The 15490-nt window shown below is 41.2% G+C and overlaps 1 protein-coding gene across 1 annotated transcript in view; it reads left to right on the forward strand.

The window, feature by feature from the left end:
- The window catches only part of DSCAM (DS cell adhesion molecule), a 465664-nt gene that overhangs the window by 411057 nt on the left and 39117 nt on the right, over positions 1 to 15490 (forward strand). Inside the window, exons 24-27 of the mRNA XM_064406016.1 lie at positions 2687 to 2785; positions 3345 to 3533; positions 4259 to 4549; positions 9398 to 9574. Of these exons, the coding sequence (XP_064262086.1) occupies positions 2687 to 2785; positions 3345 to 3533; positions 4259 to 4549; positions 9398 to 9574 (756 nt within the window). The remainder of the gene's footprint in view (positions 1 to 2686; positions 2786 to 3344; positions 3534 to 4258; positions 4550 to 9397; positions 9575 to 15490) is intronic.

The raw sequence follows: 15490 nt of genomic DNA on the forward strand, positions 1-15490 counted from the left end.
CAGCCACGGGCATTTTATGATCTAGAAAATGGTGCTTTAGGTGAAACAATTCACACACTCAGTTAAGTCTCTGTGTGAGTTTTTGTAAGATTGACAACTCTGTGTTTGCATTCAGTTATCTTCTAATTCTTCACACAGAAGGTATCAGCTTCTGCCTTTTCCTTACAAATACCACATGTATCATTTTAATATTACAAAATTCAGAAAGACGTGAAGGCCTTTAATTTAGCTCCTGGAAAGCTATCAGCAGAAATTTGCCTCTGTACCCAGGCCTTGCACAAAAACTTCATTATGCAGGCACAGAATTTTATTATGAGGAGAATATGAAGAAGCATTGGAAATGAAGCATCAGTACCCCTTCAGCTAATGCATTTCTCCACCTGCATTTTGTATTCACGTTGAAAAGCACAAAGTGCCTCCAGGATGGTGTTGATATGTACAAAAGCAGGGACAATATAAGAATAAAAACTAAGAGTAAAGTGAAGCAGAGCCTGTGTATTCACATATCAAGAATTCCCTGTGCAGATTTCCTTGTTCACTTGCACTAAAGCAGATCCTACAAATGCTTCAATTGACTGCAAAGTTTTGCACCAGAGTGAACCATCACTCTCCTGGATGTGGAATTTAAGCTTCAAGTGCAAACACATGAGAGCACAGAGAGGTTGTTTCCACTGCAGTCCCCCTCTGTCCCTGCATAAACCATTCCACTAAGCCTTGGAACAAACATCATGGCAGACATTGGCATATATCAGCTTCCCTACAATCCAACAGAAACTAAAGATGCTCTTCTGTGATGTTTGAAGCATGACCACCACAGGAAGTAGGGAGAGAAAACACCATCAAATGGAAACCTTACATTTATATTTCACTAAGTACTTCTGTAATTGCATATATTTGCTGTTATTGAACTGCAGCAACTAAAAGCAAATCAATATTACTTCCCTAAGGGACAGACAAAGAGTGGCTTTTAATATGTGGGACCACCATTTTTTGTAGATAGGGTGAAGCTGTGATGAAAGCTTTTGCAATAAATCTTTCCCAGTGTAATGTGTGCAGTCTCTCCCCATGGAATCAGCCAGGTCACTAAGAATAACAGAACAAATCCATCTCACAAAGGGAATTTTCCTTTAGACTATAAACTGTCTCTTTTATTTTCTTCAGCCCTGTTTGGCCCTGTGAGGGCAAAAAAAAATCAACTTGTCTTTGAAGTAATCCATAGCTGGAAAGCAGCAGGCTCTGCCTTACATCAGCACCCATTATTCTGCAGTCTGATGACTCGAACATGAGCTGCAGTAGGGAGCTTTCCCTGGAGTTTCACTCTGCAGGAAGAGCTGCCCCTTAAGCACAGGCAAAGCAGGCAATGTTCTCTGGCAGCAGAATGCTGGACACAGCAGGGCATCCTGGACTTCTGTCCTGCCTGGTCATGGGACTGTGTCAGGACAAGGGCAGCTCCTGCCAGCACGGGTCACTGACACCACCACCCTCTTCTGTCCCATGCCAGAGGAGCTGTGGCCATCCTGTTGTCTCTCCTCCCCAGATTTCCATCCCATTTTTGCTGCTGTTTCTTGATCCTTTGCAAGCATGGACACTGTCCATACCTCACTCCTTATTCTTGAGGCAGCAAAGCTCGATTTTGTGTATGGTTCTAATAGTAGAACATTCCCAGTCCATTTCCATTCCAAGATCCCTCTGTCAATTCCTAGTCCCAGTTTGTCCTATCCAGTACAACTTGTTGGGATGTAGCAGGGCTCCTTCTCTGCCCTTTAATGCTGGAAGAAATTACTCCAGTAAGGATGGTGAGGCCCTGGCACAGGCTGCCCAGAGAAATTGTGGATGCCCCTGGATCTCTGAAAGTGTCCAAGACCAGGCTGGACAGGGCTTGGAGCAATCTGGGATAATGGAAGGTGTCCCTGCCCATGGCAGTGGATTGGAATGAGATTATCTTTAAGGTCTTTTCCAACCCAAACCATTCCATGATTTTCCTCCAAAGGAAGCTGGGAGCTGGGAAGGGGATGAGAGTTTGAATCCCTGTTTTACTCCTGCACTCAGTCAGCAGCTGATCCTTGGAACCCTGATCTTCCATCCCCCATAACGTTTATGGGGAGCAGTAGAGCTGAAGTCCTCCCAGTTTTTGCTGACAGGGTTGGGAATTCTTTATACCAAAAGTCTCAGTGGTTTGGAAGAGGACTGGATCTGCCTCCAGTCACAAATCTATCTACGATACCTAATGAACTCTCACATTTGCACTGGCAGAAGCCCTTGATTTGCACCTTATTTTAATTTTTGCCATAATAGCCTGCAAACACAGGAATGAGTGGGGCATCATTTGCAACAGCACATGTTTCCTGTCACTAAAATTTTATCTTCTTCCCAAAACAGATATCAAAAGCAATTAAAATTAATGTCTGGGTAGCTCATGTGCCATTGAAGTCTAACAGGACAGATGCAAAAAATTCAGAGAAAAACAAAGGTTAAGAATTGAAAGACAAAATTGTGCAAAAAATTAAATAAAAAAATGTCTGTTCTCAACTTAACCAAGGATGTCAGCTAAACAGACACTTTGACAGAAATCATTTGCATTTTTTGCAACTCAAAACAGCTGTTTGATAAATGACTGTTAGAAGTGATTAACTTCGTGTCAAACCATTTGATTGCATTTTCTATTTTTAACTATTTTCCCATCTAGTTCCACCAGACCAGCCAAGACTCACTGTATCCAAAACTACATCTTCCTCTATCACTCTTTCCTGGATACCTGGAGACAATGGTGGCAGTTCTATCCGAGGTAATGTAATTCAGGTTAATTGCTGTTTCTTACTAAATTATCATATGTTGATGGGATTAGTATAAAATTATGAATGGCTCCAAAAAAAAAAAAAAAAAAAAGACAAAAACAACCCAATCTGTATTGCTGTCAACCCTTAATGTGCACTATCATGGTGATAACAGCTTTCAGTAAATTGCAGTTTGTCTTTGTGGTGGTTTATTCACACATTTAATCACTTTCTCCTCAGCTGTTATGACAGTTGCTCTATCTGATTTTCCAAATGTGTAATCTCTAACCATTCATTTTGGAGGGTGCAGGTTCATCATCTGGTTGTTGCTGATTGAAGGGTCCTTAGAAATATCCATCCTTTTATTTTCCCCTTCAAGCCATCATAAAAAAAAATTGTATTTTGTTGTCAGGGTGGGCAAAATGTATTACCTGGTATCTTTCAGTCGGGGGAGACCTGTATGTTTCCCTGTGCATGGGAATTTTTTCCAGTTTTATTAGGTCTTTAAAATGCCTCCTTGGGTTACCTGAAGGATTTGTGATACCGTTGCCATCCGCGCTTTCCCTCCAGGTTACATCCTGCAGTACTCAGAGGACAACAGCGAGCAGTGGGGCAGTTTCCCCATCAGCCCCAGTGAGAGATCCTACAGGCTGGAAACCCTGAAGTGTGGCACCTGGTACAAGTTCACCCTGACTGCTCAGAATGGGGTGGGGCCGGGGCGCATCAGCGAGATCATCGAGGCCAAGACACTCGGCAAAGGTGCGTCCGTTCCCTCCCCTCCACCCTCCCAAAGCTCCTAAACTCTGCTCCAGATCTTGGGTTGTGAGAAAAGCTGGATATTTTAATATTCCTGGCTTTGGAAACATTTATATGGCTGTGGCTGTGGGACTTGAAGCCCCCACAGGCTGATGTTCCGTCCTTTTATCTCTAATAACTTTTTTCTAAGATGGGTTGGCAGATATTTGGTGAGAGGGTGTCTCCACTGTCACAGACTATAGCAATTCCAACTATTCCATTGCCATGAGGAAATTGCCTCTTCTCTCATAAAAATTCAGGGGTTTGTTTGTCTTGATGTTGAAGGGAGAAAGGGAGTATATTTATGTATACAGGAAATGGAGTCAGAGTCTGATTTCTGCTCCAAGCCAGTATTGCAGGAGAGTGCAAGCAGCATCCTCTGAACTGGATAAGTGTCAAAAATAAAGGAAAAGTTTGCATCAAGTTCTGCAAGGCAAAACAAACCAAAGTTTTTGAAGGGATGTTTGGATATTTTTTTCCACATACTGATTTGAAAATTTGGGTTTGTGAGTCTGGCACAAAGTGGGAAGAAACAATTAAGAAAGAGGAGGGAGAGAAGCTGAATATGTAGATACTGAGTTTAAGCTAGAAACAAGATTGCCCTAGAAATGATTCTCTAGATTTTGTATTTTGGGAGGCTTTATCTGCAATATTTAAGCGTTTTGTCTGGAATATCCCACTGCCTCTAGAGCCACAGTTTTCCAAGGAGCAGGAGCTCTTTGCCAGCATCAACACGACGCGGGTGAGGCTGAACCTGATCGGCTGGAACGATGGTGGCTGCCCCATCACCTCCTTCACCCTGGAGTACCGGCCCTTTGGGACCACGGTCTGGACAACAGCCCAGAGGACATCCCTGTCCAAGTCCTACATCCTCTACGACCTCCAGGAGGCCACCTGGTACGAGCTGCAAATGAGAGTGTGCAACAGTGCTGGCTGTGCAGAGAAACAAGCCAAATTTGCCACGCTCAATTATGATGGCAGTAAGTATTTCCTTTAATTTACACCTCAGATGCTGTTTTACTTGGGTTTCATATGTGGTCTTTTTTTCTTTTTTGCTCATCTTCCACTTTTTCCCCTCAAAAACCCCCTTTTGAATCTGCCAGCCATGCTGTCAGAGAGGTTAAAGTCTCAAAGACATAAAATCGCTCCTGATTTCCTGACAGTAGGCTGTCAGGCAGAAAAGAGGAATTGTTTATTTGTCCTCACTTCAGAAAAACTCCAAAGTCAATCAGCCATGAGACACATAATCACAGGACATTAAAAGTCATTAGTTCCAGTGGTTACAGGGGCCTTTCCTAGTATTTCATGCATCTTTTCCATGAAATTTTAGTCTTCCATGGAATTTGTTCCTGCAGCCATTCACGGGGTTGTCTGGCTTAATTGCTATTCCCTGTGACACAGCCTAAAACCCATTACGGGACACATTGGAGCAGCCAAGCAGGTTGTCCTCTGGGAAAGCCTCTGGATAACATCCTCCAAGGGCAGAGCAATGGCAGTGCAATCATCCCTGTTCACAGGCAGGGACAGTGAAACTAATGGCCGTGACAGATGGCTCTGTCATGCCCAGCAGCAAGGAGGGAGTTGTTGCATCCCACCCTTCTGCCAGGGTTACTGCCCACCCTGCAAAACCCAGGACACGAGGGCAGGAGCAAACGTGCCAGTTTGTCACTCAGGTCCTGCCAGGCTGGGTGAGAGGGCTGCTGGCACTTGTGGCTCCACACTGGGGAAGGGCTGCGTTCCTGGCAAAAAAAGGCAGCACAGATGGCTCCAGATGGCAGCTCTGGATTGCTCCAGTGGGAATTGCCAGAATTTTTCTGGAGACATCCAGTGTAAAGCCTTGCTGTGTTGCCAGGGACGTTGTGCTGCATTGTGCAACCACTTGGCAACATCTGTAGTGTTAAATTAAGCTACAGCACTGGTGAGCGAGTTCAAACAAGAGCTGATGGTTGTGACAGCACCAAATTGGTAATTGTTTGTAACTCTGTGTTGGGAACACGCCTCCACATGAACATCACCACTCGTGTGCAGCTCAGGGGTCATTCCCAGGCTGAAATGTGGGGTATGACTTAGGCAGGGTTTAAACCTCAGCACCTGACACATCCTCTATGCCAGCCTTTGAGCTGGGTTCTCAGCAGCTCTTGCAGATAATTAATCACCTTTGGAAAAATATCATCTTTGGTAGGCTGCCACACGAGTCCTCATGTTATTTCACACAGTCTGGAAAATTAAGAGAAAGATCTTGCCTCAGCACCCCTGAGACCCACAGGAAACCAGGATCTGAGCAGTTACTACACAAATGTTCCAGGTTTTTCCAGGAATGTAAAGGACTTGTTTTATTGAGAAGTGTAGCTGTTGTCAATAATAACTCTTTCAAGTATTATGAAATAATTTCTTCTTATTTTACTTAACCTATCCTGGTTTTGTTTTGTTTTCCAGTATCTTTCCACAGGCAGCATCCAACTTTCAGTTGTTCCATTGTCATCACTTTTATTTGACTGGGACAAACAGTCTTAAGCCATACCTTAAAATGAATTTATATCAAAATGCAGATGGGAGCCTTAAATTTCCACTTGTAGCACTCAAATCAAAACTATTCTTACAGTGATCTGATCTGAAATGTTGTCAGGCTCTGCTCTTTGATTGGGTGATGATACTTGCCCTGATGTGACCTGCACACCCTTTGATTTTTTATGTTGCTGTATAGCATCTTTAAAAGGGATAAAATTGAAACAGTAAAAAATATTTGCAGCATTAAATTTCCTGGGCCACTGCTTCTGGTCAGCTAGAAAATTTCCCATTTGTGATATTGCTGGTTTTGTTTGTGAAGCGTGCTGAATTGTGCCTTAGAGAGCCAGAGCGAGCTCAAATACTGACCCTGAGGTTATGAGAGGAAAACATGGATGGAAAAGCAAATTTCAGTTTTCAGATTTTCTAGATCTGCTAGGTTTGGCTCAGAATTGAAATTAGAAACTGATGCTGCTGATGATGATGATTATCATTCAAGTATTTGATACAGAAATGTTTGCTTCCTTAGACAGGGAATTTTTGTTTGCAGAAAAAATGCCAGTGGAAACTTCTGGGCCAGCTCTACTTTTGAGTTCTGTCCCTGCCTCTACCTTTGATTCACTCTGTGATGTGAGATTAGCCCCTTCCAGCTTCCAGGGGTCACAGCTGCCCCTCAGATAAAGCAGATACAAGAGTAGCACTTTGAAGATTAGATAATACAGCGTATGAAAGTTCTGGGATGCCAAACGCTAAGAACAAGCTTAGAAGCTTTAGCAGCTTTAAGATAAAGCCTTTGTAAAGTTTGCAGAAATCCCAGAGTTACGTGGTTTTGGGTCACTTTGCTGTGTGTGGGAGAGCTGCTGAGGAATATCATGGCTCAGCATCCCTCCCCTCAAATCTCCCCGTGCTGAATCAGGTCGGAGGGTTAATGACAAACCTACGTGCAGCTTTTTGCTCTCTGTTCGTGGGCATTTCAGTAACAATTTCCAGCTTACAGGTTTGCTGACCTGCCTGCCCCTTGTTTTTTCAGCAGCAGGCAATCCATAAGGAGATATTTTTAGCCCTGTGCAGCTGCAGTTGTGGAGAGCTGCAAAGGAGCTTCCCAGCTCGGGGATCAGCTCCTCGGTAGCCCTGGCATTAAATGGGATCAGCTCTAAACTCTGCTAATTGATTCTGACCCACCCAGGCACTCCCTGCCCTGAAGGACACAGGAAAACACTCCTGAATTCACGGGGTGCAGTGGGAGATGCTGCAACCAAGGGGGAAAAGGAGTCAGAGATATTCAGATTACAATTTCTGCAGGCACCAATCAGGCTAACAAAGCGTGATGGTGAACCGACCTGGAAAACAAAACAAGCCTTCCCCTTTTCTCTGGGACTGAGTCCTGAAAAAAGCTTTGACCATTCCGCTCCCAACCTTATGGAATGACAGCAAATGTTGAAATGGTGTTTTCTCCAGGGATGGCAGGATTAATTTTGGTAATTCCTAATGCAATTGATGAAAAGCAACAAAGGGGTGATGTGAAAACGTGCAGTATGACTTTTTAATTGAGCTCCAACTGCCTGTTTATAATGTTATGAGGTTTACATTTGCCTAGAGAGAGGTATGGATAGTGATAATCACATATCTAAACACTTCAGGTTTAAGTGAAATAAAGGCCACTCATCATTTGATTTTCATCAAAGTGCTAAGGAAAGCAAGACATAATTTTAAGCAGTCTTGAACTTAATGGTCTCTGTGACTGTAATTCAGAGAAAACTTTGGCCCTTTACTATCCAGGAGGGTTTAGGAAGATGTAGAGACAGTTATTAGTATTACCTCCAGGAGCTTGAAGTTCTTTCCATTTTTTCATCTAATAATTTTATTTGCCTTTAAAGTAGTGCAAAATGTGCATCTCAGGGCAAGATGAAAATATCCTGCTGTGTGTTCAAGAAACAGAAAATTACAAAAAAAAAAAAAAAAAAAAAAAGAAAAGAAAATTATGGAGAAGAACTGCAGTGGAACATTAGAAAAATATTCCAAATGCAATTGTAAGAAAACAAATTTTCCAAAGTACCTAATATAGGTTTGGATGGTTGTAGCTTTTCTTTTCATCTTTGTCCCTTTAGGGAGCTGCTCTTCTCTTTATATGCAGCTGAAATAGCTCTTCTGAAAAAAACAGGACTTGGGATTCTACATTTTCACTGTGGTTATGGCACTCACACTGTACTGCATCAGATCTCAGTTCTTATTCTGACACTGTATAGCACATAATGAGATATAACTATATCACTTAATGCAGCAATTAAAATGTAAAAAAGGATGTGTCTGTTTTTCTCTCTCACCCTCCTTTCCTTTTAGCAAGTAAGTAGCCACTTTTATGTTTCAGTATCTGGTTAAAATTTAATAGCTTCCATCCAAAGTCATCACAGTTCACAATACTTACGTGTTTCTGTGCATTTCAAGCAAATCTGCATTTTATAGCCTCATTTGTGGTTGCATTCAGCAGTTTAATAGTAATCAGGAAATGAGTGAGAAGTCTTCCATGACTAAACAGCCTTCCACAGAAGGTGCTGCATTCTTCTCACGTCCCATAGAGGTAAAGAAGAAAAGAATTGAAAAGTTCAAGTATTATATATCACCAGGAAGCCAGGTATATTCAAAATGCAAATATGTCCCAGAATGAAAAAGCGAGCTGCCTGCCAGTAGCTGGTAGATTCATTTCCCTCTCAAAATTTGATTGTTTCTATCCAGCATTACTCTCCTGTTTTACTGATGAGTATAATGTCAGACAGTCTTTAGCAGATTAGTATCAGGTTGGCTGTCTGAATTTCAGATCGCTATCACTGCTGCACCCTCAGAGCTGATAGCAGAATGTTTCTGTGCAAGGGATTAATCTGATGTATGTGGCACAAAATGAGCTTTGTCAAATGAGTTCCTTGCACAGCAAAGCCCAGCAGAAATGTCACAGCACTGCTATTTCCCCATAATAAGGAATAATAGACATAGGGAGGAATTCTGAGCTCTCTTACAGCTTCTTAATAATTTAATAGGACTCAAAATTAATCATACTATTTGACTGCATATCAGACATGTTTTTTCTTAATCAATGAATGCAATTCTTCTGGCTTTCTGATAATCTCTGTCTCTGCAGTCAGTCCCTCATTACCACGAGCCTGGTTATGTGTTTGTGGCCATTAGACACACAAATGTAGCCTCCACCCCAAACAGAAAAATCCTGCTGAGGGTCCTGCCTGCAGCTGAAGCAACAACATGCCTTATTCCCTGAGAATTCAATATTTGTCCTGGTTAAGAGGCCTCTAATGCCATGACCCTGTTTCCAGGTACAATCCCCCCTCTCATCAAGTCGGTTGTGCAAAGTGAGGAGGGGCTGGGAACCAACGAAGGGCTGAAGATGCTGGTGACCATCTCCTGTATCTTGGTTGGGGTCTTGCTGCTCTTTGTGATGCTGCTGATCGTGAGGAGGAGGAGGAGGGAGCAGAGGCTGAAGAGGCTGCGAGGTAAGGGGGTGTCTGTGGAACTTCCCAAATGAAAATAGGAGTGGGGCTGCACGTGGCTAAAGTGTGCAACCCCCAGCTGGGATCATTTTCCTGCAGCACAGAACAAAGTGTGTGTGTTTTCTATAGAAATGCCTTCTTTTGGTAATAAGTTTCTAAAAAAAAAAAAAAAAATAAATACATTGTTTTTATTTTGCATGGGGGAAAGGAAGATATTTCTCATTGGTTTGCTTTCCTTTTTTTGTTGTTTGTTTGCTTCCCTCAACGACCTTAAAGTAGATTTTTTTTTTTTTTTTGAAGGATGAAATCAGATGTTCTGAAGATGAGGGAATCTCAGTTTTCCAGCAGATGCTAACCATTATTTCCAAATTATAAAATGAAAGTAGCCAGATTTTAGTAGGAAAGAACACGACCAGATATTCTCAGATTTGTTACCACATTTTCCCCATGATTTTTTGTAATAGAACTTACACAACACTTCATTGTTCACTGACTTTTCATTGTTGCTGATCTGTATTTTCCTCTAATCCTTACTCAAATTCAGTTGTTTGTTATGTGAATAAGATTTAGATCTGTGAATTCATTCAGCTTTATCATTTTTCTAGCAAAAACCCCTGGCTGAGCCACAGCCAAGTTTTTGACCCTTGCAGTCTGACACTGCTGCCGTGTAGCTTTTGCACTGGCAAAAAGTATTTTGGGAAGGTATCCCCTGAAAGCATTTGGGAAAATCCTTTTAAATCCAAACCTGAATTGATATTAAAACATTTTATCATCTGCAAAACATAATCCTAAGTGTTTCCAGGAGACACGAAATTGATTAGTTATTTGTATTTTAACCAAAATGTGATCATGGTACCTATTAAAACCAGGGCCAACCCTATATTTTCCTTCTGACCTTCCTACTTCTCTCTCTTTTGGGTTTAATTTTGTCCTTTATAACAATATTTTGGAGTTAAAAAAAAAAAAGAGAGAGGGCATGGGCAAATTCATATATAAAGAAGGACAACCAACCTTATGGTTCATACACAGCCCTGGAAATCAGGACATCTGGATGCTTTAGCTTGTACAATCACTTTTTCTTCAAAACCTCATAAGCCATTTACCTTCCCAATTTTGGGGTGGGTTTTTTTTTTTTTATTTAAACAAAAATGTGGTAAAGAAAAAGAAAGTGTTATCTTCTTAAAAATACTGTGGAATCCCATTCAATAATGAGCAGGACATCTCAAGCCCTTTGGCTCTAGAAAATTATGTATCTGCACATTGTTTTTTCATGGTTAATTTACAAGTATTCATAGAATCTTGAGTTACAGAACCTTGAGGAAGGATGATGACCACTGACCAGGGTGGCTTTTGCATAAAATAAAATTTCTCTGAACTATTTCCTTTCGGAAATAAAGAATTTAGAAAAATATTGGAGCTTCGCTTAAACTCAGGCAGTGGAAAAGATTTCATCGGTACTTTTGATAAAAGAAATCAGTATTTAATTATCCTTTCTGTAGAAGTTGTGTCTCACTTAGCTGAATTTGTCACACTACAGCTCGACATCCCATCTGGTCCTGTCTTACATCTCCACAGTGCAGAAGTTCTTTTTTGTATCATTTTCAGTCTCCAAGGATATCCTTTCCACATGGTGGTAACCAAGTCATTTCTTAATGCTTTAATTGGTAAATGAATCAGATGAATATATTTTAATTTTCCTCTGTAGTTTTCCCATCATTTACATCCTTAACATTTTATCCATTGAGATAATTTGCCAGTTCTATGATTGCTCTGAAACAGGAAAATATTCCCTGTTGTACAGCCCTGGTTTGTGTTCTTGATATAGGACCTGATAATCCTGATTATTTTCGTAGTGATCTGGTATCTTCCTTATATTTTAGCTACCAAGTTCTTGTATAATTTTCAAACTTTTATCAGATACTATTTTATTTACTCCAGACCATTGATAAATGTCCCAGATAAAAAATACTGAATAATGATTTTCTGCTTCAGATTGGGGTCTGAATATGTTGAAATCCATTTTAAATAGCTGCTGTGTTAGTTTTTGCATCATTGCATGCTACTTTCTGTTAAAATTGTTTGAGTTACTGAAACTTTGTTTTAGAGAAACATAAATATGACCTTTTACTGCTATTTAATCATATCACAGCGAAAGTTTTTTTCAATGTCATTAATTCTCAGCAAATTTTGATCTCATTTTTAAAAAATCCACTTTGTTTGACATGGCTGCTTGACCACAAGTCTTTATTGATTGGCCTCAATTCTCCTTTTAATTTATTTCATTAAGCTTCAGTCAATTTTTTATTATTATTTTGTGCATTGCCAAGATCAGACTGATAGGACTTCAGTAATTCAGATTTTTTTTTTGCTCATTCGTTTTAAAGACTGATCCCATGTTTGACTTTTTCTACTCTTCTGGAGCAGAAACTTCATGTTCTAAAAGCTTTCCTGACAATAAGTATTGCTGTTCCAGAGAACTCCTTACTAGGTTCTCTAAAACAAATGTGTGCAAGTTTTTCTGATGTCCTAACTAAAAAATTAAATGGGTAACTCTAGTAATTGTTGTGATTGCCTTTCATACAATTTTTGAAGGGGAAATATCACATTTTCACTTGATTTGTATGACCTGGTGGGGTTTCTTTGAGGCACAATATTCATTTTTCCTAAATCAGGATTTCCTCTAGCCTACATCAGAATAATAATCTCCACAGTAGGACTTTCTAAAATAATTTGTGCAAATTACAGATGCAACTCTTGCTTTTGTAACTGCACATGTGGGTTTTTTGAACCTGTTGGACAAAGAGGAGAGGGAATTGCAAATTTATTTGCAGTGTGTTCTGCATGCAAACATTTTTATCCCTCCTTATAGATAATGGGTTTGAGTTCCCATTTCTGCTGAAGAACAGCAGCCTCTCCATTCTTGCTCCTTTTTACCACTTGTCTGGATGTAGGGACAGTTAAACATTTTTCTTTCTCCTTTATAAAGAAAACAGATTTATCACCAAAGTCCTGGGTTTTGCCAGGTTTAGTAGTTCCACCAGCCAGGTCACACAAAAAGGTCACTCAGCTGCTGGAGTTCATGCAGCCACTCAGGAGTTCAGCAGATATTCTCAAAGAGAAGCCTGATGGTTTAATGCTCCTTGTGGCTATTAACCCAGCTCTGCTACTCCTGGAATGGTTTTCCCTTTGTTTTTGAATCCAATTCACCTTAACACAAGCAGAAAGGATCAGTGTGGCGTGATAGTTCAGGAGTGGCAGGATGCAATTTAAAACTCTATCACTGTCCCTGATTTCCCAGGGGGCAAAGTGTGTTAAGAATTTTAAAGGTGACTGTGCCAGCAAAGAAGAGTGATGGTTGTGGCTTTTTCACTGAAGTGATGCTTGGCTGGAGCAGAGATCATCCTCTTCCCTCTGCCATCCATGCCCCCTTCCCTGCTTTCACCACCTCAACACTGGGAGGTGACAGGACACAGCCAGGGATGCTGGCTCATTTTAGAAAGTATTATCAATCAGCTGATCAAAAGGGTACTGCAGGAAAAGCACATTAAAATCTCTGGTCAGTGATTTGTGACAATGACATTTCTCCTGGAGCTGATGTTTTGGACACATGATGTTGTAGAGAGGCCCCAGCACAGGGAGGAGCTGGAGCTGCTGCAGAGAGCCCAGAGGAGGCTCCAGGATGAGCAGAGGGATGGAGCAGCTCTGCTGGCAGCAAAGGCTGGCACAGCTGGCATTGTTCACCTGCACAGGAGAAGCTTTGGGCTGAGCTCAGGGTGGCCTTGCAGGGCCCAAAGGAGCCCCAGGAAAGCTGGAGAGACAATTTCCAGGGCATGCAGGGACAGCACACAGGGAATGGCTGCCAGTGCCAGAGGGCAGGGCTGGATGGGATATTAGGTAGAAATTCTTCCCTGTGATGGTGGTGAAACACTGGACTAGGTTGCCCAGAGGTTTTGTGGCTGCCCCTGGATCCCTGGCAGTGCCCAAGGCCAGGTTGGACACTGGGGCTGGAGCAGCCTGGCACAGTGGGAGGTGTCCCTGCCATGGCAGGGCTGGCACTGGATGATCTTTAAGGTGCCTTCCATTCAAACCCATTCCATGATTCTGTGACATTCACTTTTAGGCTTCTGGATTTTGGTTTGATGGATACAGAGGAGCTCTTTATATTCATTTAGCTTTGGTTTTGTCCCATCCCACACCAACCTGTGTGCCCATCATTAACTCCAGCAGTTCTGCTCACCATTTGAACAATCTGCTTGGATTATTACCAAGTTTAAGCTTAGCTGACAAAGTTTTTTTCCCTTCAGTACTTCCTCATTCAGCTTTTGACATATTGCATGATGTTGCTGATGCCTCAAGTTATTTTTTACTGCAGGTGCACAATCTCCTGTGTATGTCTTTAACCAAGAATCAGCACATGTTAACAAGAACTTATGTGCCAAGTACATGAATTGGTGTGAATTTTTTTCCAGATGCAATATGGTAATTGTTTGTGTGCTGGGCAGCACCTGAGAATATGTCAGGGAGATTGTTTGCCATTTAAACCTGATCAAAGAAATTATGAAAAGCAAACTGAAGCACACTGTAATAATTTTCAACTTTGTCCCTTCTGCTTTTCTTGAGTGTGAATTCCTTGCACAAATACCCACAGACTTAATTTAAGGAGGCAGAAATTGCTTCAAAAAGCTTCTGGCTGAATAAAAACAATATTTGCATATTAAACCACCCTGATTATGTGTGCCAGAAGGAGAATGTGTGCACAGGGTCTTCATGATCCTGGTGCTGCTGGAATAGCAAGAAGCATCATAAAATTTGCTAAAAACAACCCCATTACTTGCAACCAGTGCCATTATTATTATTGTGTTGTGTTTGTTTGGCTTTTTGTATTCTTCTGAAGAAATTTGTCCCTTCCTGGTTTTTTGGAAGTCAATAACAAAACTCCTTTGGGAGCAGCAGTGTTGGTCTTTTGGTTTATGACTGATGGCAAAGATATTGTCATCTACTAGGCACTGCCACTTCCAGGTGTTAGTGGCAAAGGCAATCTCATTCCAGGTGGAAAATAGGAATTCTGAGTGCCAAGAATAAATTTTTGGTTTAGATGAGACACTACAGATGAACCATCTTTCCTTCCACCATGAATCTTCCATGTTTTGTGCTGGAAAGGGGTGGAGGAAGGGTAAAAATGAAGGAGTAGAGCAAACAGAGCTAGAGGGAGCACAGAATTCCAGCTTCTCCAGTGGCAGGTGAGGAATAAAGCCTAAGAGAGGCAAGCTGGCACTGTGTCAGATAAATACAATTCAGAAAAGTGGATAAAAGGGGTTTTGCTGAGATTTTTTAATGAATAAAAAGAGCCTTCTGTCCATTCTTTTTAAAAATTAGCACAACACAAACTGTAGAGATGTGTTAAGATGGTAGCTTGTTTCTGCCTGCATCCTTGGAATTTTAAAAGCAGGATATTTAATAGGATCACAAGTAAGGAAATTGTTGTAGGTGTTGGAGACCCAAGAGGTGATTGAGGAATAAAAAAAGTGGGATGGAGAAAACAAAGATAAATTCAGTAAATGTTTTGGCAGGTGCTGGTAGATTTACAAGAAGCAGATAAAAGAAGAAATGTAAACTGCCATATAAGAGGTGTTTGAAGACTTAGAACTTGGAATTGCTTTTTTCTCAGATTTGCTTCACTTGGTTGCACAAAAGGCTGCTTTGTTGCTGTGTGATAAACTCTAAGGACTTGGGAATCAGCATTTTAAGTGAGTTTGTTTAGCAGCAGACTGCAGGAGAACAAAGCAAAGCTGCCTGTTTTTGCTGGATGATACCACAGAAATTAGTGTATTATGTTGATAAAGTTTTACAGAAGAAAAACCAAACTTCAGCTGTGCCTTTTGAACTGATAAGTATTGAAGTAATTATAGCCCCAAAGGA

Source organism: Passer domesticus, chromosome 2 (genome assembly GCF_036417665.1).
Source record: "Passer domesticus isolate bPasDom1 chromosome 2, bPasDom1.hap1, whole genome shotgun sequence".
NCBI lineage: Eukaryota > Metazoa > Chordata > Aves > Passeriformes > Passeridae > Passer > Passer domesticus.